At 40.0% G+C, this 19,602-nt stretch overlaps 1 protein-coding gene across 1 annotated transcript in view; it reads right to left on the bottom strand.

Annotated features, from left to right (window-relative positions):
• tgfbr1b (transforming growth factor, beta receptor 1 b) overlaps positions 1-18,059 on the bottom strand; it is a 41,041-nt gene extending 22,982 nt beyond the window's left edge. Inside the window, exons 1-2 of the mRNA XM_038301707.1 lie at positions 17,939-18,059; positions 2,137-2,385 (exon numbers count right to left, since the gene is read on the bottom strand). Of these exons, the coding sequence (XP_038157635.1) occupies positions 2,137-2,385; positions 17,939-18,005 (316 nt within the window). The 5' untranslated portion in view covers positions 18,006-18,059. The remainder of the gene's footprint in view (positions 1-2,136; positions 2,386-17,938) is intronic.
• Positions 18,060-19,602: the final 1,543 nt, after the last annotated feature.

Below are 19,602 nucleotides of genomic sequence, written 5' to 3'. Positions count from 1 at the left end.
AATTATCTTATTTTAAGAGTAAAATTACTTATTCCATTGGCAAACTATCTCATTTACCTGCTCAAATTAAGGGTAAATACACTTAATTTAAGAAATTTTTATTTATTTCTAGATCATTTTTGCAGTGTAGCTACTGTGTTTTCTCATAAAGAGTCCTCCTCGTGTAGCCCAGTGGACACATCGAAGCCCGTCACACTTGGCCGATTTATCTAGCGTATGCATGATGTCCCAGAGTCTTCTCAAACGCTGGCATCCGCTGAACTTTCTATGTTTTTTTTTACCATTTAAGGCATAACTTTCTATGCATTTTTTCAATTAAGGGCGTATACAGAGTATTCATAACAAGTCCAGAGTTTATGTCCCACAACAGCCTAACTTATGCATAACGCACGGCTGCGTAACGCCCATGAAATGATGCACAAGGATCGTTTCATGGGCGTTATTCTGCATCAGTTAAAGCTGCTCTCCTCAGGAGCAGCAATGCTCCAGGAGGCGCCCGTTCTGCAACAAAGATGTCTTTGACCGTGATATTAACCTAGCTGCTTTTTATTGGCCACTCAGGAAAAAAATAAATATGAAAAAAGAAAGAAGGTTTTTGGTGGCAGCAGATTCAGCGTTGTGTCTGCTAGGAAGTTTTTTGGTAGTGGGCGTGAACACAGGGAGGATCCATCACCCTCACCTTCTGGCTCACCCTATGATGGGGAAGAAGTCTGGAGGAGAACTGACGGTTTCCTCCTGTGAACCCCCTTTATTCCAAAACGCTGCCAATACGCCATTATACAGTAGCTGGAAGTTAGAAACACGTTCAGCGCTCGTCTGGAACATGTCAGATACCTTGATGTACACATTACCTCCACCATGCTTAACAGATGGAGTCAGGCATTCTTCCAGCATCTTTTCATTTGTTCTGCGTCTCACAAACCTTCTTCTCTGTGATCCAAACACCTCAAACTTGGATTCATCCGTCCATAACACTTTTTTCCAGTCTTCCTCTGTCCAATGTCTGTGTTCTTTTGCCCATCTTAATCTTTTTCTTTTATTGGCCAGTCTCAGGTATGGCTTTTTCTTTGCCACTCTGCCCTGAAGCCCAGAATCCTGCAGCCGCCTCTTCACTGTAGATGTTGACACTGGTGTTTTGCGGGTACTATTTAATGAAGATGCCAGTTGGGGACCTGTGAGGCATCTATTTCTCAAACTAGAGACTCTAATGTACTTATCTTCTTGCTCAGTTGTGCAACGCGGCCTCCCACTTCTTTTTCTACTCTGGTTAGAGCCTGTTTGTGCTGTCCTCTATACATAGCTAATGTGTTTACCACATTAGCTATGTATAGAGTGTATTTCTTTAAAGTTAAGACTAGTTTAAAGTTATCTTCATTGAGAAGTACAGTGCTTTTCCTTCAAAAAAAAGGAAATTTCAATGTGACCCCAAACTTTTGAACGGTAGTGTAGGTTGGAGATAAGTTCTTGATAAGTTACACAGAAAATTATGCAAAACTTACTCAGAGATTTAGGATAAGCTGGATGCCACGACTTATGAGTAACTTACACTTAACGTAAGTCCACCATCAGATAACTTATCTGGAACTGACGGCCAACGTATGGCATACGCTGGAATACTCTCAACATACTCACCATATGTCAACGTGTGCCAGCGTGTGTCAGCGTACTCATAGCTTATGCTAAATGTAGCCATAGCGTATGCCAGCGTTTTGAATGGATTTTCTGTATGTCAGGCATACACTGTCTAAATAGTCAAGGTGTGACGGGGCTTGAGTTGACTTTTCAATGGATCCATCCCAGTTCTGGAAATATTACCAGGACTTTCTTCTAGTTTCTTCAGGAAGAAACTCACCCCTGGTTGCAATGTAAAATGTAAATTGATGAAAATAATGAAAAGAGGACAATAGTGAGAAAGAGTGAGAAAATATCTGGATTAAACTGCAGACCTAGAACCTATGAGTTTTACAGGGAATTACGGCTCCAAGCATCTTTTGTTTCAGCCCTTTCAAATATGCCTTTTTATTCATGGCGTACATTTGTAAAAAAAAAAATAAAAATAAAAAAATCATTTAAATGTACTTTGGCTGCTTCAGTTTTACCTTGAAAACAAACTGAGGTGTTGGTGTGGATACCTACGAAAGACTTCGATTTTGGGCTCTTTGTTGCAGTAGTCAGAGGAGCAGCACATAGGGATGATGCTGGTCGTCCCTCTAGAAGACGGAGCGCAGACAAAGGGCCGGTCTTCTGGGATCAGTTCGCTCTTGGGGATGCACTGCCGCTGCTCTGAGATCCGCTGGTTGCCCGACTTCTTGATGACCACATAGCACATGCCGTCCGTGGTGCAGCTGGAGTTGGTGCTGCAGCGATCACAGTAACACTGAAGGGCTGCAGAGGAAAGAAGTTCATCACAGTTAAATGTCTGCCGCTCATTATTTCTAATCCTTTAAATACTATTAAAAGGAAAATAACAGACCCAGGTTAATGTTATTTCATTTATTGTCTAAACAAGTAAACAAAGACAAATATTTGAAACTCCTGAATGAAACGGAGCAGAAAAAACCTAAAGCTATGAGTTTACAAAGAACTTTTTAATACAAAAAGCATCAATAAAAACAGATAAGCTTTAAAATATATTTAACAAAAAAGATATCTTAGCTCTGAAACGGATGCTTTCTTTTCTCCATTCTCTTAAAACAAAACATAACATTTGGACATATGCTGTTGAAGGTTCTCAGTCATCCAGGTCATAGTCAATCCAAAAAAGTTAAAAAACAATCCACTGGACTCTGCTTCCAAGGTTGAAGACATTTCTCTTTTGATCCAGGAAGCTTTTTCAATAATAAAGACCTGAAAAACATTCAAATTGAATCAGACGAACTTGGTTCGAATGCCTTCAATGCAGTGAGGAAAGCTCTGATCTTTATATTGGAGAAAGCAAACGCATGGCCCAACACAGAAGAGCGCCCTCCTCTGCACAAGACTGCGGTACATCTACACCTGACGGACAAAGGACGTTCTTTTGGGGACCAGAATGTTCACATTTTGGATAAAGAAAATAGATGGTTTGAGAGGGACGTGAAGGAAGCCATCTATGTTAAAAAAGAAAAACCAACCTCAAACAGAGGGGGGGGGGCTTCAGATTTCAGCTTTAAAAAACCTAAAATGCAGAGATAGGCAACGTTCACACTGCAGCCTGAAGTGACCCAAATCTGATTTTTTTGCCCACATGCGACCTGGATTTGATCTTTTAATGGCTGTCTGAACAACACAGATCTGATTTTTTCAATCCGACCCAGGCCACTTAGCTATGTGGTCCTGAATCCGATACGAATCTGATCTTTTCAAATGGGACCTGTGTCTGAATGGCCAGGTCGGATTCATCCGACCTGAACATCATAAATACCCGACAAAGGTCAATATTCTGCGTTTTGCTACGCAGACGCGGCAAGAAAAACAACAACCATGGCAGATGATGATGCTGAGAGCAGTATTTATGTTTCAACATATTGAAAAGATTGAGTTTTTAAGGTTAAAAAAAAGACCGCTAGATGCGCGCTGGCACTACACTTCCGTAAACATGGAGCAAGCTGGACTGTGATGTCATCGCGTCTTCTACTGCGCATGCGCGACACTTGCACTGTGTGCGCTGAGTTGATTCCTTCCTGCTATCATCGCCTCAACCTCGCCTATTCAGCCAGGCCAACAATTCCCTTTAATGACCCCCCCATTCAGAGACGGACAGGTATGGGGCATCGCAGGCTAACAAAAGAAGCCAAACGACCCTCATTCTAAAGGGGTGGACCGTTCATCTGGTTCAGTTTGCATGTTTTCTAAACAAAAACAAGGCTTTGTTTTAGGTCCACTGTATAACACTGCTTTATATAACCCAGTCATGTCTGGGTTTGTTTGAAACCTTATTTCAATCTAATTTCATTTGCTACAAAGCCAATCAGCCCACATGGTCTTAACCAATAACAGCAGGACTCTATGAGGCATAATATCGCTTTACTCGGTGAGTCATTGGCTGACTGTCCCTGACGCAATCAAGTCATACTAAGATGCAAATACTCTCGTCTTGTACGTAAGAGAAAAAAAAACCATACCAAACATTGCGAGCTAATCCGCCAGGAAGTCAGCCTTATTAGCAAGATGCCAAGCGTTAGCTATGACTAGCTAACTTTTCTGATGTCAACAAACGGACTTTGTGGCGATTTTCTCATCATGGAATATTTTTATTATGAATATTCTGGATTACTTTTAATCTGTGGACCCTTATGGACGAATGGAGTATGAATTGAAGATTGGATTTACAAAACGGCTTCTGGACGCCTTTAAAAGGTAGTTGTGGTTGCTTTGTTTGTTTACATCTTGACATGCTGTTATATCTGTGTTAACTGTGGTTGGTGCGCGCTGTCGCCATAAAATGATGTTGGTAGTTGAATTGTGGAGAATCTAAGCTTTCCAACAATAATTAACATGTCTAAATTGGTAAACATTTTAACGGTGTAATTTTCATGCGTTCTGAGTTGTTAGTTGTGAACGTTATTGAAACGTTCGCCAGCAATAGGTGGATTTTAAGAGGTTAGACATTGTTTAATACTGTAAGTCTACAAATTCATGACATTTGAACATTTTTAAGTGAAGAAAATTGAGGTTTTGCAGCACTATTGTATGCACTTAAATGCATTTGAATTTTAGAATTGAATTATTTAAATTTTATTTAAATAATGATCAACAAGTTGAGTAATTGATTGTAACTCAAGTATAGTTCTTTTAAAATCAAATATCAAATACACAACAAAAACTACAAGTATAATAAATACATAAAGAATTAAAGCATAAATGAATGAAAGATAAAGAAGCTTTGAGTAATCTCTGCATACGGATAACATCCACATCAATCGCTGCTCTGATTTTATGTGAAAACCGCGAGATCTGAGCAGACAGACAACCAGGACTTCCTCTGGTGACATTTAAGCAGAACAACGACGGCAGACTACTGAGCCACAGTCATGAAATGAATTATAAACAGGAGAGCAGCCAAATCAGTGGAACAGCATAAGCTGGAATTTGTAGTTTGTCTGTAAAATGAGGTCATATGACACCAAGAGGGCGTGATGTGACAGAGAAGAGACCAGACGGGAGAGTTCAGTCAGACAGGATGTGGTTGATTCAGACATTGAGTAACACCACAGACAGCCAGACTAAACACAGAACGGCCTCAGCGAGCCGACGCTTCTGGCTTCTTTCCACATGTTAACTGATGATTTCCCCGTTAGAGCAGCAGCTCCTCAGCTGAGCGAGGAGCACTTCCTCTAGTGGGAGCAGCGCCTCCAGGAGGCTAAGGGGAGTTTGTTGATTTGGTTAAGCTGATATTGATTGCTGGTTTCCAGGGTCATTGTGTTTCACCATCTCTCTACAGTGAATTAGATTAGACTGCCTCATCTTTTCATTTCACTCATCTCTTGGGGCTCCCTGCTCTCACATCCCCATGCTCTACTGTTTCTGCACACATTGCTACCCATTTATCATAATTAGAAATGACCAACTAACATCTACTCACTGGAATGCAGCGACTACATGAGTCATGTATGTTTCTACATGGTTATATGCAGGCCAGCTGACAGCGTGGAACCGGCCGGGACAGAATGAAGCCCAAAAATGTTTTGTAACCTTTTCTGGAAGCGAGAGCAGTGTTTCCCAATAATGGACCGCCACAGTCTGACACAGACACACAGAGAGAGAAAACAACAACAAAAAGATCAGCTTATCAGACCGCTCCACAGCTGTACTTTCATGCCGCCCGTAACCCAGCGCCATAGAGAGACAAATTGTTTGTTATATTTTTTTCAAAGCGCGCGTCCCGCCCTCCTTTATAAAAATGCCGCACCGGCTGCCCGGTGTTGCCAACTCAGCGCCGTTGTCGCTATATTTACCGACTCTTCAGACCCCTTCAGCGACTCTTTCTCAAAAAAAGCGACTAGCGACAAATCTAGAGACTTTTCTGGCGTCACTGGCGGCTTTTGGAGACTCTTAGGTGAAAGCACGTATCCTTCCTGATGTAATAACATAAAATCAAGGGCCCAATGTAAAAAACAAACAAAACAGCGTTCCCCTTTAAGTGGGATACGCCACGCTTAAAACCCCCGAGGGTCAGAGACTCTCCCACCACCGTCTCCTAAAATCCTGTGGGAAACACTGTAACAGAAACATATTTGGTCGTTTTTATTTCAGCATTTTCTTGTCATTACTGTCAAAAGTACAGAGCAACAAAATTCCCTCTGCATTTAACTCAGCCCCTTGGGGAGCACTGGGGGGTTAAGGGTCTTTGCTCAGAGACCCACAGTGGCAGTCTGTGGGAGTGGGGCTGGAACTCAGTTTCCAGCTCTGTGCCCTAAGCACCAAGCCGCCCCTCCCCACAGTTAATTAAAACAGTGAAATATATTTATTCATTTAATAAGGATTAAAAAAATACATTTATTTAATGCAAGCATCTCAGGTAACATTTAAATGTTTATATTAGAGATCTTCCCAGTATATATTTTATGAAATAAGCAGCATTTTGCTTTCCACACCTGCTCCACTCCCATTTGATGCCATTTCTGGATTTCTACTTGTGTGAAAAGTTGAAATTGGACCAAATCTTTCTTCAGCAGTTCAGAAAGATTGTCTATTATTCCCCTCCACCGCAGCATGTTGCAGCCATGTATTCACGTCAGTCAGATTCCAAACTTCTCCACCTCTTAACATTAGCCATTGGTGCTGAAGCTTTGCTCCATCAGAGAGCTTTAAGCAATGACCGCCTTCTCAGGCTTTTGCAGGTGAGGTTGACCTAAGGTAAAGCTTTTCCTGCAGCTTCTTCATGTTAAAGTGACGGAGCTGCTGCCTGGCCGTGTGCAGAGGGAAGATTCAGGTTCTATATTTACCTGCACATACCTGCCTTATGTTTATCAGCTGGACAAACTTCAGAGAAACTGCATCAGCGGCATCACCAGTTAGAAGGAATGGCTGCTGGGGGCACTTCCCATGCTGAAAACTATTTAATACAGTAATACAATAAAAAAAATCATGAAACTTAAAGATAAAGCTTCAACTTCTTTAAAAAAGAAGGATATTGCTCTGTGTGGGGGAGGACCAGGTGATATTAATCAAACACCCACCCCCAAGGCATTTACTCCCACTCTGCTGTGACATCTGGACGCCTCTGTGAACAGCTGAGACGTTTCTGATAAGCAGGCATTCACACGGCGCCCTCCCCCATTAAACACCGACACCCATATGTGAGACTAGAAAGACAGAATTCATTTCTCCGTGTCCTGGAAACATTTCCATAGGTCATGACACTCCCCACCCAGCCCCCACCCACCCATTATGATGGGCCCTTTGTCTGCACCAGATGTGATGGGTTGATGGTGGGAATGGGGGCCCACAGCCACTCACGCCCTGAACTGACCCCTTCAAAGGAACCAAAACAAAGAGAGAGGCAGCTATCTGCCCTGCTGAATTGTTTACAGGTCCAACCTTAGTGCCACAAACCAAATGGCCCAGCGACACATCTGACTCACTGACAGAGGCCCAGCAAACTGCAGGTCAGGAAGCAGGCAGGAGAGCAAACAAACGGCAGAAACAGGGTTGCTACAGCATTAAAGCAAGGTCAAGATGTTTTAAGACTTATTGCCACTGGAAAACTAAAGACCAACTGTACGATTAAAACAAGAAAAACCTGGGTAGAGACATCTGAACATGAACCATTACTTTCTGGCCAGTAGAAAGGTTGTGAATTTAAAAACACATCCACAGAGGAAGAAAACTAAAAACACAAAATTAACAGATGAACTGACTTTGTTTTACTCCAGACTCAAAGTCGGGCAGCGACTAAGGATTATTTTGCAAATAGAATAATCTGTGGCAGTGGTTGATGTTAAGGATTTTTACCACTTGCCCGACTTTCACATTTCATTTGCCCAGAAATATTTTTACTTGCCCAGTATAATGTTTGATAAATATAGTTCCTAATATTCATTTTTGTATATATACCAATAAAACATGTTTGTTTTTTAAATGTTTTTTGTAATTCATTATTTTTTAAGTTTCCAGGTTCCTGGTGTGTGTATGCATGCGTCAGATAAGGAACTCAAGCCTACATTACCGTGTTAACATGCTTTTCAATCCTTCCTGCACATTCTTTTCAAAATAACCTTTGCTTCAAACTGTTGTCTGCTTGGAAAAATATAAATTGTAATGTTAAAAATTAAGATAAACCACAAGACAGAAGTCAATGTCACAAATGAATAGCTTTTATTTTAGAGTCACGCTATGTTTATAGAAGATAATACTATTAATATAATGTGACTTTTCTAGAGAATCATTATACAGTTATTTTATTCAGGGTTTCCACAGTCTGACATCATTTCAGAATTCCCTGACTTTAACGGACTCAGGATCAGTTTTCCCTGACAAAATAAAAGCAGCAACAAGAAAATAATAACATCACAGGTCACCAATCTAACATGTTTAGCTCTATAACATTTAAATGCACCTCTCCAATGTCTAAGAGAAAAAATTTTATGAATATTTTTTAATGTATGACCTGCATCACTGTACAGAAGACTGCTATATGATAGCGCTTTCTGGCTTGTTTGTCGTTTTGGTAACTACAACAAAATCACCGCTAGGTGGACAAAAATCACGCCATCTAGCTGAAAATCACCTGGCTTTTTCAAATCACGCGAGAATGTGCAGTTAGCCAATTTTCCTTCACTTTACACTTCCCCACATGTCCAGATATAAAATCGGTGACGTAATCACCCCGAGGTCCGGCTGCTGCAACATCGTTTTTATTAGTTTTGCTTTCGGGACGTTGTAGGAACCAGATCAGCTCGGGTCCTGCTTCATGCAGTGACGTTATGCTACATGACTGGTGGAACGTTGCCACATGACGTAAAACATTGTGGTTGCCCAGACAAAGATAATAGCATCATCTGTAGCGTTAGCGTGTCGAATGACCAATGAAGTTTTACTTGATCGATAACAAAATTGAAAAAAGAAAAAATCTTTATGGTCAATCAAGTAACTGTTAGACCTTATAAAGGGAGAGAGCTGGGTAGCGCTGTGGCTAGCTGCGTACAGTAGCTAACAGGTTAGCCTATATTAGCTCGTTCAATAAGCCATATTAAGCTGCACTACTTTTAAATTCATGTCAACAACAACGGTTTGTTTCCTAAAACTAGAATAACGGTTTTATGTCTAAAATCTCGGCTAAAGTTATTTATTAAGATGTTCCATTTGTCCTCCTTTGCCCTTAGATCTTCATAAAAAGAATAAAAATAAGCAGAGACTTTTTTGTCACCTTGTTAAATGGCAGAGCTCAGTCTGTCTTAGAAGGCAGCACTTTCCTTCAATCATTGTTTTCTACTTTCGGCTGCATTACATCACAGATAAAATGTATAATAATAACAAATAAAGGTAACAACATGATTAGACTCCAAAAAAGATTTGATCCTAAAAAATGGGTGCGATAAAGTTTGTCCGAGTGGAGTTGCCATATGATGACGCCATAAGAAGGGGAGGGGCCTAAGCAGATCTGGTACCTACAGCGGACCCAATTATGTTTACAGCGAGCCGTTGGGTAAATGTAAAAAAAAAAAAAAATATTTTAATGTTTGATATCATGGATTCCAAAAATAAAATCCTATTTATGATGAGGTAACAACCTTAAGTCCTATGAACGACTGATTAAAGACGTTTTAATACTAATCAAGGGTTTAGTCTTATATTAATGCCTTTTAATGCTTTATTTTTTTTATTTTTAAGTTTTTACGGCACTAGTGGTTTGTTTTTTTGACAGTAGGCTGACGGGAAAGGGGAAGTCAGAGAGGCTTTTTAAGGATGAACTGTTTATGAGGGAGAAAGCATTTACAGACAGCTTCAATTATTACAACTTTATATCATGAAAAACTGTTTAATCCCATAAATCCATCTAATGCAGAGAAACAGGCTGATTGGTGCGACAAAGGAAGGAATGGATGGCCGAACAGACTGACGGATAATAAAGGAGAAGGCAGAGCATCTTATAAATATGTAGAAGCTTCATCTAAAGGATGGACAGCTGCTCCACACCCCCACCCAACCACAGCAACCAGGAGAATCTAACACTTTTAAAGGGAAGAGACTATTAAAGAAAATGTCATTGTCGTCTTAGAATAGTTTATTCAGACAGCCACAAATATCCACAGAAATCTGAATCAATCTTCTTCCCGTTAGCAGCTCTGTGGGTTTGTTTGTGTGTTTAAGGATCATTTCCAAAAATTACAAAAGCTTGAATCACATGCATGTTAAAAAGAAACAGAACCAGAGACAAACAAGCCCCAGAGTTCAGCAGGGATGAGGGAAATAAGGGAGGAGGAGAGGAAGGTCAGGGATCTATCATGCTTATGGTATGTAGTGCTGAATCTAAGGAAAGAAAACAACTAAAATGCAGATAAACATGGTTTTGTCTGTTTTGTCGGACTACTCTGAGAATGTCTGATGATGACATCAGAGAAACAGTTTAACGGAGAAAATGTTAAAATCATCACATTGTCTCAGAAAAGTCATAAATAATGTTTATAATATGTATATCTGACAAGTACATTCTTTAGTGAGTGAAGGACAGAAATAAATACTTTTAGTACCATATTTACATTATTTATGGCGACCTGGATGAATATCTGCTTGCACATGCGTTAAATGAGCTGATGGTACGTATCGGGTAGTGAGGGTCACACCAAACGTCTGCTGAGGAGCACAGAGTCGGTCAGACTGTATTTAGGCCTTTGAATCCACCTGCTATTAGCATCTATAAAACCTTTCCATTTAGCCACGGTTCGCTGCACCTGGACAATCGGCAGCCGGGTCACAGACATACTTGAAATTCCTCCACTCAGACAGAGAGTCACAGAGTCACATGAGCATGAAGCACAACAACAAACCACAAACAAAACAGTCTCCCTGCAGAAACAAAGAGGCCAGGAAACGTCACATACGACGAGAGGAAGCTATCACTGCAGGTAGGGCTGCAACTAACGATTATTTTAAAAATCGATGAATCGGACGATTATTTTTTCGATTAATCGATGAATCGGACAAAAAATATTTTTTATATTAAGCTCTTTATTCCAAAATAAACATTTTAGACAGAACAAACAAGCACACAAGTACAGGTTGCTCATTAACTGTACTGGTGCAATATCAAAAATAAATGTTTGTGTTAAAACTACGCAAACTTACATGAGAAATGTAGCTGTACATCCACAAAATATAGGGTACTTTGTTTCATAAAGCGCAAAAAAAGACATTTTTGTTTTTAAAAGCCCCTAAGGGGTTCAAACAATACGTCCCCCCATTTCAACAAATTAGTTTTTTTAGACTAGAAGAGTTCTGCCTTTTAAGACAGGAAAGTATAGCAGTTAAAGTTGCTACTTGAGAAAATACTGAACCATAGAGATAAAAATAGCCCTGTGATTCAAATTATAAATTGTATTTGGAATAAAAATGAGAGAACTAGGGGTGCTAAAAAACACATCCTCCAAAGACTCCAATTTACAGGTGCTGGTCATAAAATTAGAATATCATGAAAAAGTAGATTGATTTCAGTAATTCCATTTAAAAGGTGAAACTTGTATATTATATTCATACATTACATACAAACTCATATATTTCAGATGTTTATTTTGTTTAATTTTGATGATTACAAATGACAACAAATGAAAATCTCAAATTCATCATATCAGAAAATTAGAATATTGTGAAAAGGTTCAAAATTGATGGCCCCTGGTGCCACACTCTAATCAGCTAATTAACTCAAACCACCTGCAAAAGCCTTTAAATGGTCTTTCAGTCTAGTTCTATAGGCTACACAATCATGGGGAAGACTGCTGACTTGACAGTTGTCCAAAAGACGACCATCGACACCTTGCACAAGGAGGGCAAGACACAAAAGGTCATCGCTAAAGAGGCTGGCTGTTCACAGAGCTCAGTGTCCAAGCACATTAATAGAGAGGCGAAGGGAAGGAAAAGATGTGGTCGAAAAAAGTGTACAAGCAAGAGAGATAACCGCACCCTGGAGAGGATTGTGAAACAAAACCCATTCAAAAATGTGGGGGAGATTCACAAAGAGTGGACTGCAGCTGGAGTGAGTGCTTCAAGAACCACCACACACAGACGTATGAAAGACATGGGTTTCTGCTGTCGCATTCCTTGTGTCAAGCCACTCTTGAACCACAGACAGCGTCAGAAGCGTCTTGCCTGGGCTAAAGAGAAACAGGACTGGACTGCTGGTGAGTGGTCCAAAGTCATGTTCTCTGATGAAAGTAAATTTTGCATTTCCTTTGGAAATCAAGGTCCCAGAGTCTGGAGGAAAAGAAGAGAGGCACTTCATCCACGTTGCTTGAAGTCCAGTGTAAAGTTTCCACAGTCAGTGATGGTTTGGGGTGCCATGTCATCTGCTGGTGTTGGTCCATTGTGTTTTCTGAGGTCCAGGGTCAACGCAGCCACATACCAGGAAGTTTTAGAGCACTTCATGCTTCCTGCAGCTGACCAACTTTTTGGAGATGCAGATTTCATTTTCCAACAGGACTTGGCACCTGCACACAGTGCCAAAGCTACCAGTACCTGGTTGAAGGACCATGGTATCCCTGTTCTTAATTGGCCAGCAAACTCTCCTGACCTTAACCCCATAGAAAATCTATGGGGTATTGTGAAGAAGAAGATGCAATACACCAGACCCAACAATTCAGAAGAGCTAAAAGCCACTATTAGAGCAACCTGGGCTATCATAACACCTGAGCAGTGCCACAGACTGATCGACTCCATGCCACGCCGCATTGCTGCAGTAATACAGGCCAAAGGAGGCCCAACTAAATACTGAGTGCTGTACATGCTCATACTTTTCATGTTCATACTTTTCAGTTGGCCAACATTTCTATAAATCCTTTGTTTTTATTGGTCTTCAGTAATATTCTAATTTTCTGATATGATGAATTTGAGATTTTCATTTGTTGTCATTTGTAATCATCAAAATTAAACAAAATAAACATCTGAAATATATGAGTTTGTATGTAATGTATGAATATAATATACAAGTTTCACTTTTTAAATGGAATTACTGAAATCAATCTACTTTTTCATGATATTCTAATTTTATGACCAGCACCTGTACATGGGAATGTGGCATATAATTAATTGACATATTACTGATCTTGCTGGATTTTATTCTGCTTTACTTCCATAAATTGCAGGATCTTCTTTACTTTATCTTCACCAGAAGATTTAAACTTTAAAAGCCTTGCCCTCATAATTTGCAAGTTAATTTTCTTTATAAAGTAATTGTAAACGCTGCTTAAGTTAATTCAAATGAAATTAAAAGTAAAATAAGTAGCCAACCTTATCACTGTCTGTAACCTACTAACAAGGTAAGGAAAGCATCAGATGAGCTACCTGAGAAACTAACGCAACGTTTCCCCACTTTAAAACCAAACAAACATGGTGGTTCCGTGCCATGTTAATTTCTTTTGAAAAAAGTTGCATGTTATCACTTTTTTCGCTTTACAAAGCGCAGGCTATTTTAATTATTGTGATCAATTTGCGATCAAAATCCTAGTCCACAAGCATCCTCATCAACATTTTCCCCTAAATTTTCATGTTTTTTTCTAAATGTTTACATTATTTACTGGCTGCATCTAAAAACACCAAAGATGTTTTCTATTTATTAATAGATGTGAAATAATACAATATAATGTACAATAACTTCAATTATATCCTTACAAGGTCATTAAATCAATTCAGTTTAGTCTGTCTAAAAAGCTACCTGTAGTGTCTTTAACTGTCCAGCAGGTGTCAATATTCTGAGACAGTATCAACATAGTTTGGCTCCAAGATGCCTCATTAACCATCACTAGTAAATTGTCTTGTTCCATGCGCAAAGCATCCTCAATTCAAGTAAAAATCACGTATTTTAAGAAAAATTGTTGCAGCGTAGAATCAACTTTATTATCCATAAAATGTAGTTAGTAGTTTTCAGCTGGTCCAAAACACTGAAGCCAGACTTCTGATGCACGGAAAGCAGGCTTTGTCGTTTATCATAATAAATAAAGTAAATATCTTACACTATTTTATGTTCTAGGTTAGTCAATCGCTGAAGTGTTTGATTAACACGCAGCAGGTGGAGCATGAGGAAAGAAAATGGTTTCCTTGTTATTTATTGATTTTAATTGGTCTAAGTTGTAAATGTGACCACAATGTTGTTTAAAGCAGTATTTTAAAAGTATAACATTTAAGTTACATTTTTTTCCACTTCGATGGTAAATCCTCCCTCTTCAAGTTGGCAATCCAAAGAGGAACCCGTCCATGGAGGATCAGGAATCAGAAAGGTGGAATAACTCTTTGTTTTTCACTTTTACCCGATGTATTCCAGCATCCAGCTGCCATGCACGTGGGCATTGTCAGTTTCACTATAGCTCTGGTGAATTTCAATGGTGAATTCCTCTGGAAATCTTCAATAATTGTTGATTGCAGATAATAATTGTTGTCTAGTAGTTCCCATTGATTGATTGTAAAGCGGGGAGAATGGCGCTAGGCTAACCGCACCGCGACGTCACTGCTGGAAGATGGCAGGAGGGAGGGGTAACTATATTTGGGCAAAAATGGCCGCTCCCAGACTCACTGATCGCAATGCTGTTTTTATTTTTTAACTGATTAACGCTAAATTCATTAAATCACTGCAAACATATACATTTTAGGTATAAATAATGATCCATTGATTATTCCGCGCTGGCTGGACTTTTCCTTTAAGCATTTTTCCCTTACAGACCTTATCTGAACAAAGACACAAACAAAGCAGTGGTGCTAAATTAATGGTGTGCAAACAAGTGCAGTGCAGGTGCACACAGTAGAAAACATTTAAAGTGAGTCAGGAATTCTGCAAACAATCAAATGAGGCTGAAAAACAAGGAAAAAAGGCTGCATGGAGGAACGCCACGTAGAACAACTTGGGTTTCATTTTCAGATCACCACTGTCCTCACAGACTTCTTTCAATCCTAGATTTATGAAAAGTCCAGGACAATATCACAGAAGGAGGATCTGATAGAAGCTAGATCTGTCTGCGAGAAGATTGGTTTTAATCAAGAAATGAAAGATTGCGGTTCTGTGAAAGCAAAGTATGCAGACATGAGTCACAGACGACCATGAAACAGAGAAGATCCCATTGGCAACTTATATAAACCGCCCTTGATAGAACAAGAAACCAGCAGAAAACGCTGGAGCCTACACTTCACTGACAATGCATGCTGCTGCTGCACAAGCGTGGAAGCTGCAGGGTGTGGTGCTGAGCAGAAAAGTGACGGTGGAGGTATCAAAGGAGACCCGCTCTGCTCCAATCCACTGGCAAAGCCCAGAGTTTTAATCACCAACATTACAGCCAAACGCACAGAGTCCATTCCTGTTTGGGTCCCTGGGTGAGATCATATGCATCTACTATATTGCTTTCTATTCAGATGGAAATGATTGTGCTCTGTGCGTGAAAGCACGGACCCCTGCCATGACAATCCTGTTGCTGGACAAAAGAAGGCGGAATTCCCTCCCGTCTTGTGTGTCCCACAAACCAACATATCAATTTAACATCCAGCGAGAATGCGGCAGCAGCAACGGGGTATATGAGGACATCAGTGTTTTTAATGGGGATTGTTATGCATGAAGAAAAAATCTGGCTCCTCCACTCACAGTGAGGCTTTCTCGCCCTCCCAAACTCTCTCTCTCTCTCTCTACACACAAAGGAATGTCACACAAAGAAAACGCCTTAGCCTCCCAATCCATTGGAAAGAAGAAAAGGTACAAAACGAAAGAAAGAAATACAGGAAATACTTTTTGTTGAGCAATGATGTTTCCGTTTCAGAGAAGGAAAAACATCCAGTTAGCAGCATGTAAAGATTTTAACACATCTCCAGCAGAGGCTAACCCTGAAAGGGCAGAAATGCAGCCTTCTTAAGGAAATCTAATATCAGTCACGTATATCCAAGATAACAGAGAGGCTCCATCGTTTTCCCACTAAATTAGAGAAAACTCAGCCGGTTTCTTAATCCCTCAACCCCCATCCTCCTTCAGAGCCAGCCGCTGTGATTATAGAGCACCTTCAACACATTAAGAGGCTGCAGCACAACACAGATGAAGACTAGTTTGGATATCAGTGCTTTTACTTCCAGTTCAAAAACACAGAAAATAGGAAAATGGTGTTGAAGCGAGCGTCTGAATCGCAGCTACTGATAGTGTGCTTTTGGTTGCTTAATAGTTTACTCTGTTTTAGCTCAAAATCTAAAATACTTGGAGAGGGCGCGACTCGGTTTATAGATAAATTACATTATTTAAAACATGTCAAATAAAAACAGATGTTGGAGAAGATGTGTGTTTACACTGGAAGCTGCTTTCAACCAGAGACGCTCGATTTCTAGAGTTAGTTAGAGTTCAGCTCCTGCCTAAAAGGTCAAGGACTCTAACAGACAGGGAAGGCAACACTTGAATCAAGATGATTTGACAAACTATTGCACAATTATTTATACACTTTGAACCATCGTATCCAGGGGGGGATTCAGGGAATTTGGGGCCCTGGGCAAAGACAGGCAGGGGGGCTCTGAACTGAGAAGACAGCAAATAAACAGTCCCCTTAATAAAGATAGAGAAATGTTAATAGAATAGACATCCATTATCTGTTCTAGGTTTTGTCCCTCTCTTCTTCTCCCTTTTCTTGTTGTTTTCCTCTCTATGTTTTGTCCTCAGCTGACTTTTCATGCTGTCTCTAAAGATTTTTTCCAAGCACTAAGCTCACTTAGCTGATTGCTCCTCCCTGTGTTTCCAAAAAGGCCAAAGTAAATAACCCAGTCCTTCTTTTCACTGTAGACAAGCCATGATCTGCTTATCTGTTCTCCATTTTTCATTTGGATGGAATAATAGCTGCATGAATCATGACAGCAGTAGCGACTAAAGTGCCAAGTTGGCAACACTGTTCTCTGCATCGTTTGTTTTCAAATGGTTTGCTGCTGTCTGTTTGGACCTTTCTGAACATGTGCAGCAAATGGACTGATCCAATATGGTGGACACTGAAGGGGGGGGGGGGGTCTGATGGCATTTTAGAGAGAGGAGTTTTATGAAAAACATAATCAATGTGCACAAGTAAGGAATATTCTTATTAACTATAAATGTAAACAGAGTTTTATGGCGGATCTTAAATATGGGGACTAGTCCGAATCAGAAACTAACTTCAGCTTGGTCAAAGTGAGTAAAGGTGATAAAAGTGCTAAAAGTCAGGCCTGCAGGGGATCACTATTAGAACTGATCCACTATAATGGTGATAGCCGTTTAAAACGCAGCTGTATACTAATTCAAAACACAAAAGGGGGGGTTGTGCACTTTGACCTTTGTCCAAAACCAACATAATGCCTTAGATTTAAAACAAGTCGCTTTATAACAAACTGCCTGCTCACACAGAATCACACACTGTACCGGCCTCCAAACCACAAAGACAATGAAACTGATAATTATTTTGAAAAGATTTCGTTAGAAACTTTTCTTCCTTTCAGCTAAAACTGCGATAAACAGCAGCTCCGCTCTCTGCGGACTAATGGACCGTTATCTGCTCAGCTAAAAGCCTTCAGCTCAAACACTCCTTCAATCTCACAGCCTCTTTGTTTCGTTCCTTGTTGTTGTTTTTTATTTGCATTGTTTTTCCCCCACAGCCAGACAATAAACATTCTCCAGACAGGCGGCAGCAGGCTGACCGCAGACCCTGCGCCATCTTAGTTACACACACTCTTCTCTTTACGTGCTTCTTCAACAAAGAGCTTCCTAACGGAGCTAAGAGCAAAAGAAGAAATAAAAACCGCCTCTAAACATCCACGGAATGATGCTTACCGTCATTTTCTTGTAACCTTGTCCCAAAGATCAGAACCAGCAGTAGCAGACCTGGTACTGCGTTCATCGTGGCTACGGAGCAGAATGCTGAACCCTGGCTGCCAACTTGTCTTTGCTCAGAGGATGCTCATCGCTCATTGGCTGTTAGAGCGTTAGGTCCCGCCCTTCACAGCGCCTTTTCCGGTGATCCTATCATCTGATTTGTTGAGGGAGCAGCCCTCCGTCCCATTGACTGGGAACTGGACCTCCCCTGTAAACAAACGCTCACCGTAGTCGTTTTAATTTAGAAAAAAAAAAAAGAATAAAGCTTTATGACTTTATTCAGTTTAGTTAATCTGATTGATTCACATAACCATATTTCTTATTATTATTTCTAATGTCTTTACAAGACTGAAAACCGTAATAAAAATATAACAAAAGCATTTCCAGCGGCCGTGCTCTCATCACACTCTCTGGGAAAACTTTTGACAGAATAATGAACTCTGCAAAATACTTTACATTGAATAAGTTGCAATCCAGCCGAGGGTGTACTAGACAGAATAGTGCATATTGTCTTTTGAATTGTTGCTATAATGGGAATTGAGATGAAATGTGTTTTGAATTGGCGATACAGAAATAAACTAAAAATGAATTAGATTTAATGTGTGGAATCTACTTGAAAAAGGCAAAGTTGTAACCAGAATTAAAGTTTAGGATGACTGGGATCTGGATATCTCTAATTTTTTTAACGCTTTCCTGACAGCCAAAGTTTGAGACTGAAACATCCACAGAGTTGTTGTGAGGACATAGAGGATTGTCACACCAATGCAGTTTCCAGAAAAGGAAAAAAAAGGTTGAACAACGCATGTCAGAGTGGCTCTAACGAGGCAACATATCAACAACTGATAGAGTCATTGCCACAGCTATCCCTTGATTAGAAATTTACAAGGACATCCTTTGGTCAGATGTGGCCCATGTCTTATATTTCTTTCTTTTTGCCAATCAGAACAGTTTCTTCTCATTTTAACCTAAACAGATCAACTGATCTAATAGATTAGAGTCTTTTATTTGGCCATTATGTTAGGAAAACACAAAAGCAACACATGCTCTTTTGGCTCACCCTTCCTTCTCATTTTATCACATTACAACAACCAGAAACTGGAGGCTTGTTGCTTTCCATGTGATCGACCAGTTGTGTCCGACGTGTGCAGCAGCTGAACTGATTCTGCTCAGAGATTCCAAAATGATTTGTTAAGGCAGAGGGAGACATTTCCATTTTTAATTAGTGTGAAATTATTATACACAAGCTAAAATCTAATCTAAACCATTACTCTGCTGACATTTGTGCACCAAAATATTAATTTAATCCATTTATTAAATTAGGCAAGCCTTTTATTAAAAAAACGTTTATATCTCTAAAAACTTGTTAGGACTTGTTAATCTAACCCTCTCCAACAAATAATCTAAATAACTAAATTTAATAAATTATTGCATGCTTGTCATAGTCTTGGCGCTTTATTGTTTATTCCATTCAGGGTGTAATTTGGCCTGTTTTTCATGAAAGTTTCATCTGATCTCTGTTAAGCTGGGCATACACTATTTGATTTTTTTGCCCTTTTCAGGCCTGATCATGCATCGTGTAGCATACAGGGAGTAACGAGGGGCAATCAGCCTCTCACGATTAC

The sequence above is a fragment of the Cyprinodon tularosa genome, unplaced genomic scaffold, assembly GCF_016077235.1.
Source record: "Cyprinodon tularosa strain WSP-4 unplaced genomic scaffold, ASM1607723v1 ctg472, whole genome shotgun sequence".
Lineage (NCBI taxonomy): Eukaryota > Metazoa > Chordata > Actinopteri > Cyprinodontiformes > Cyprinodontidae > Cyprinodon > Cyprinodon tularosa.
Note: the sequence above shows the minus strand (reverse complement) of the source record. Positions and strands in the feature narration are given on the sequence as shown.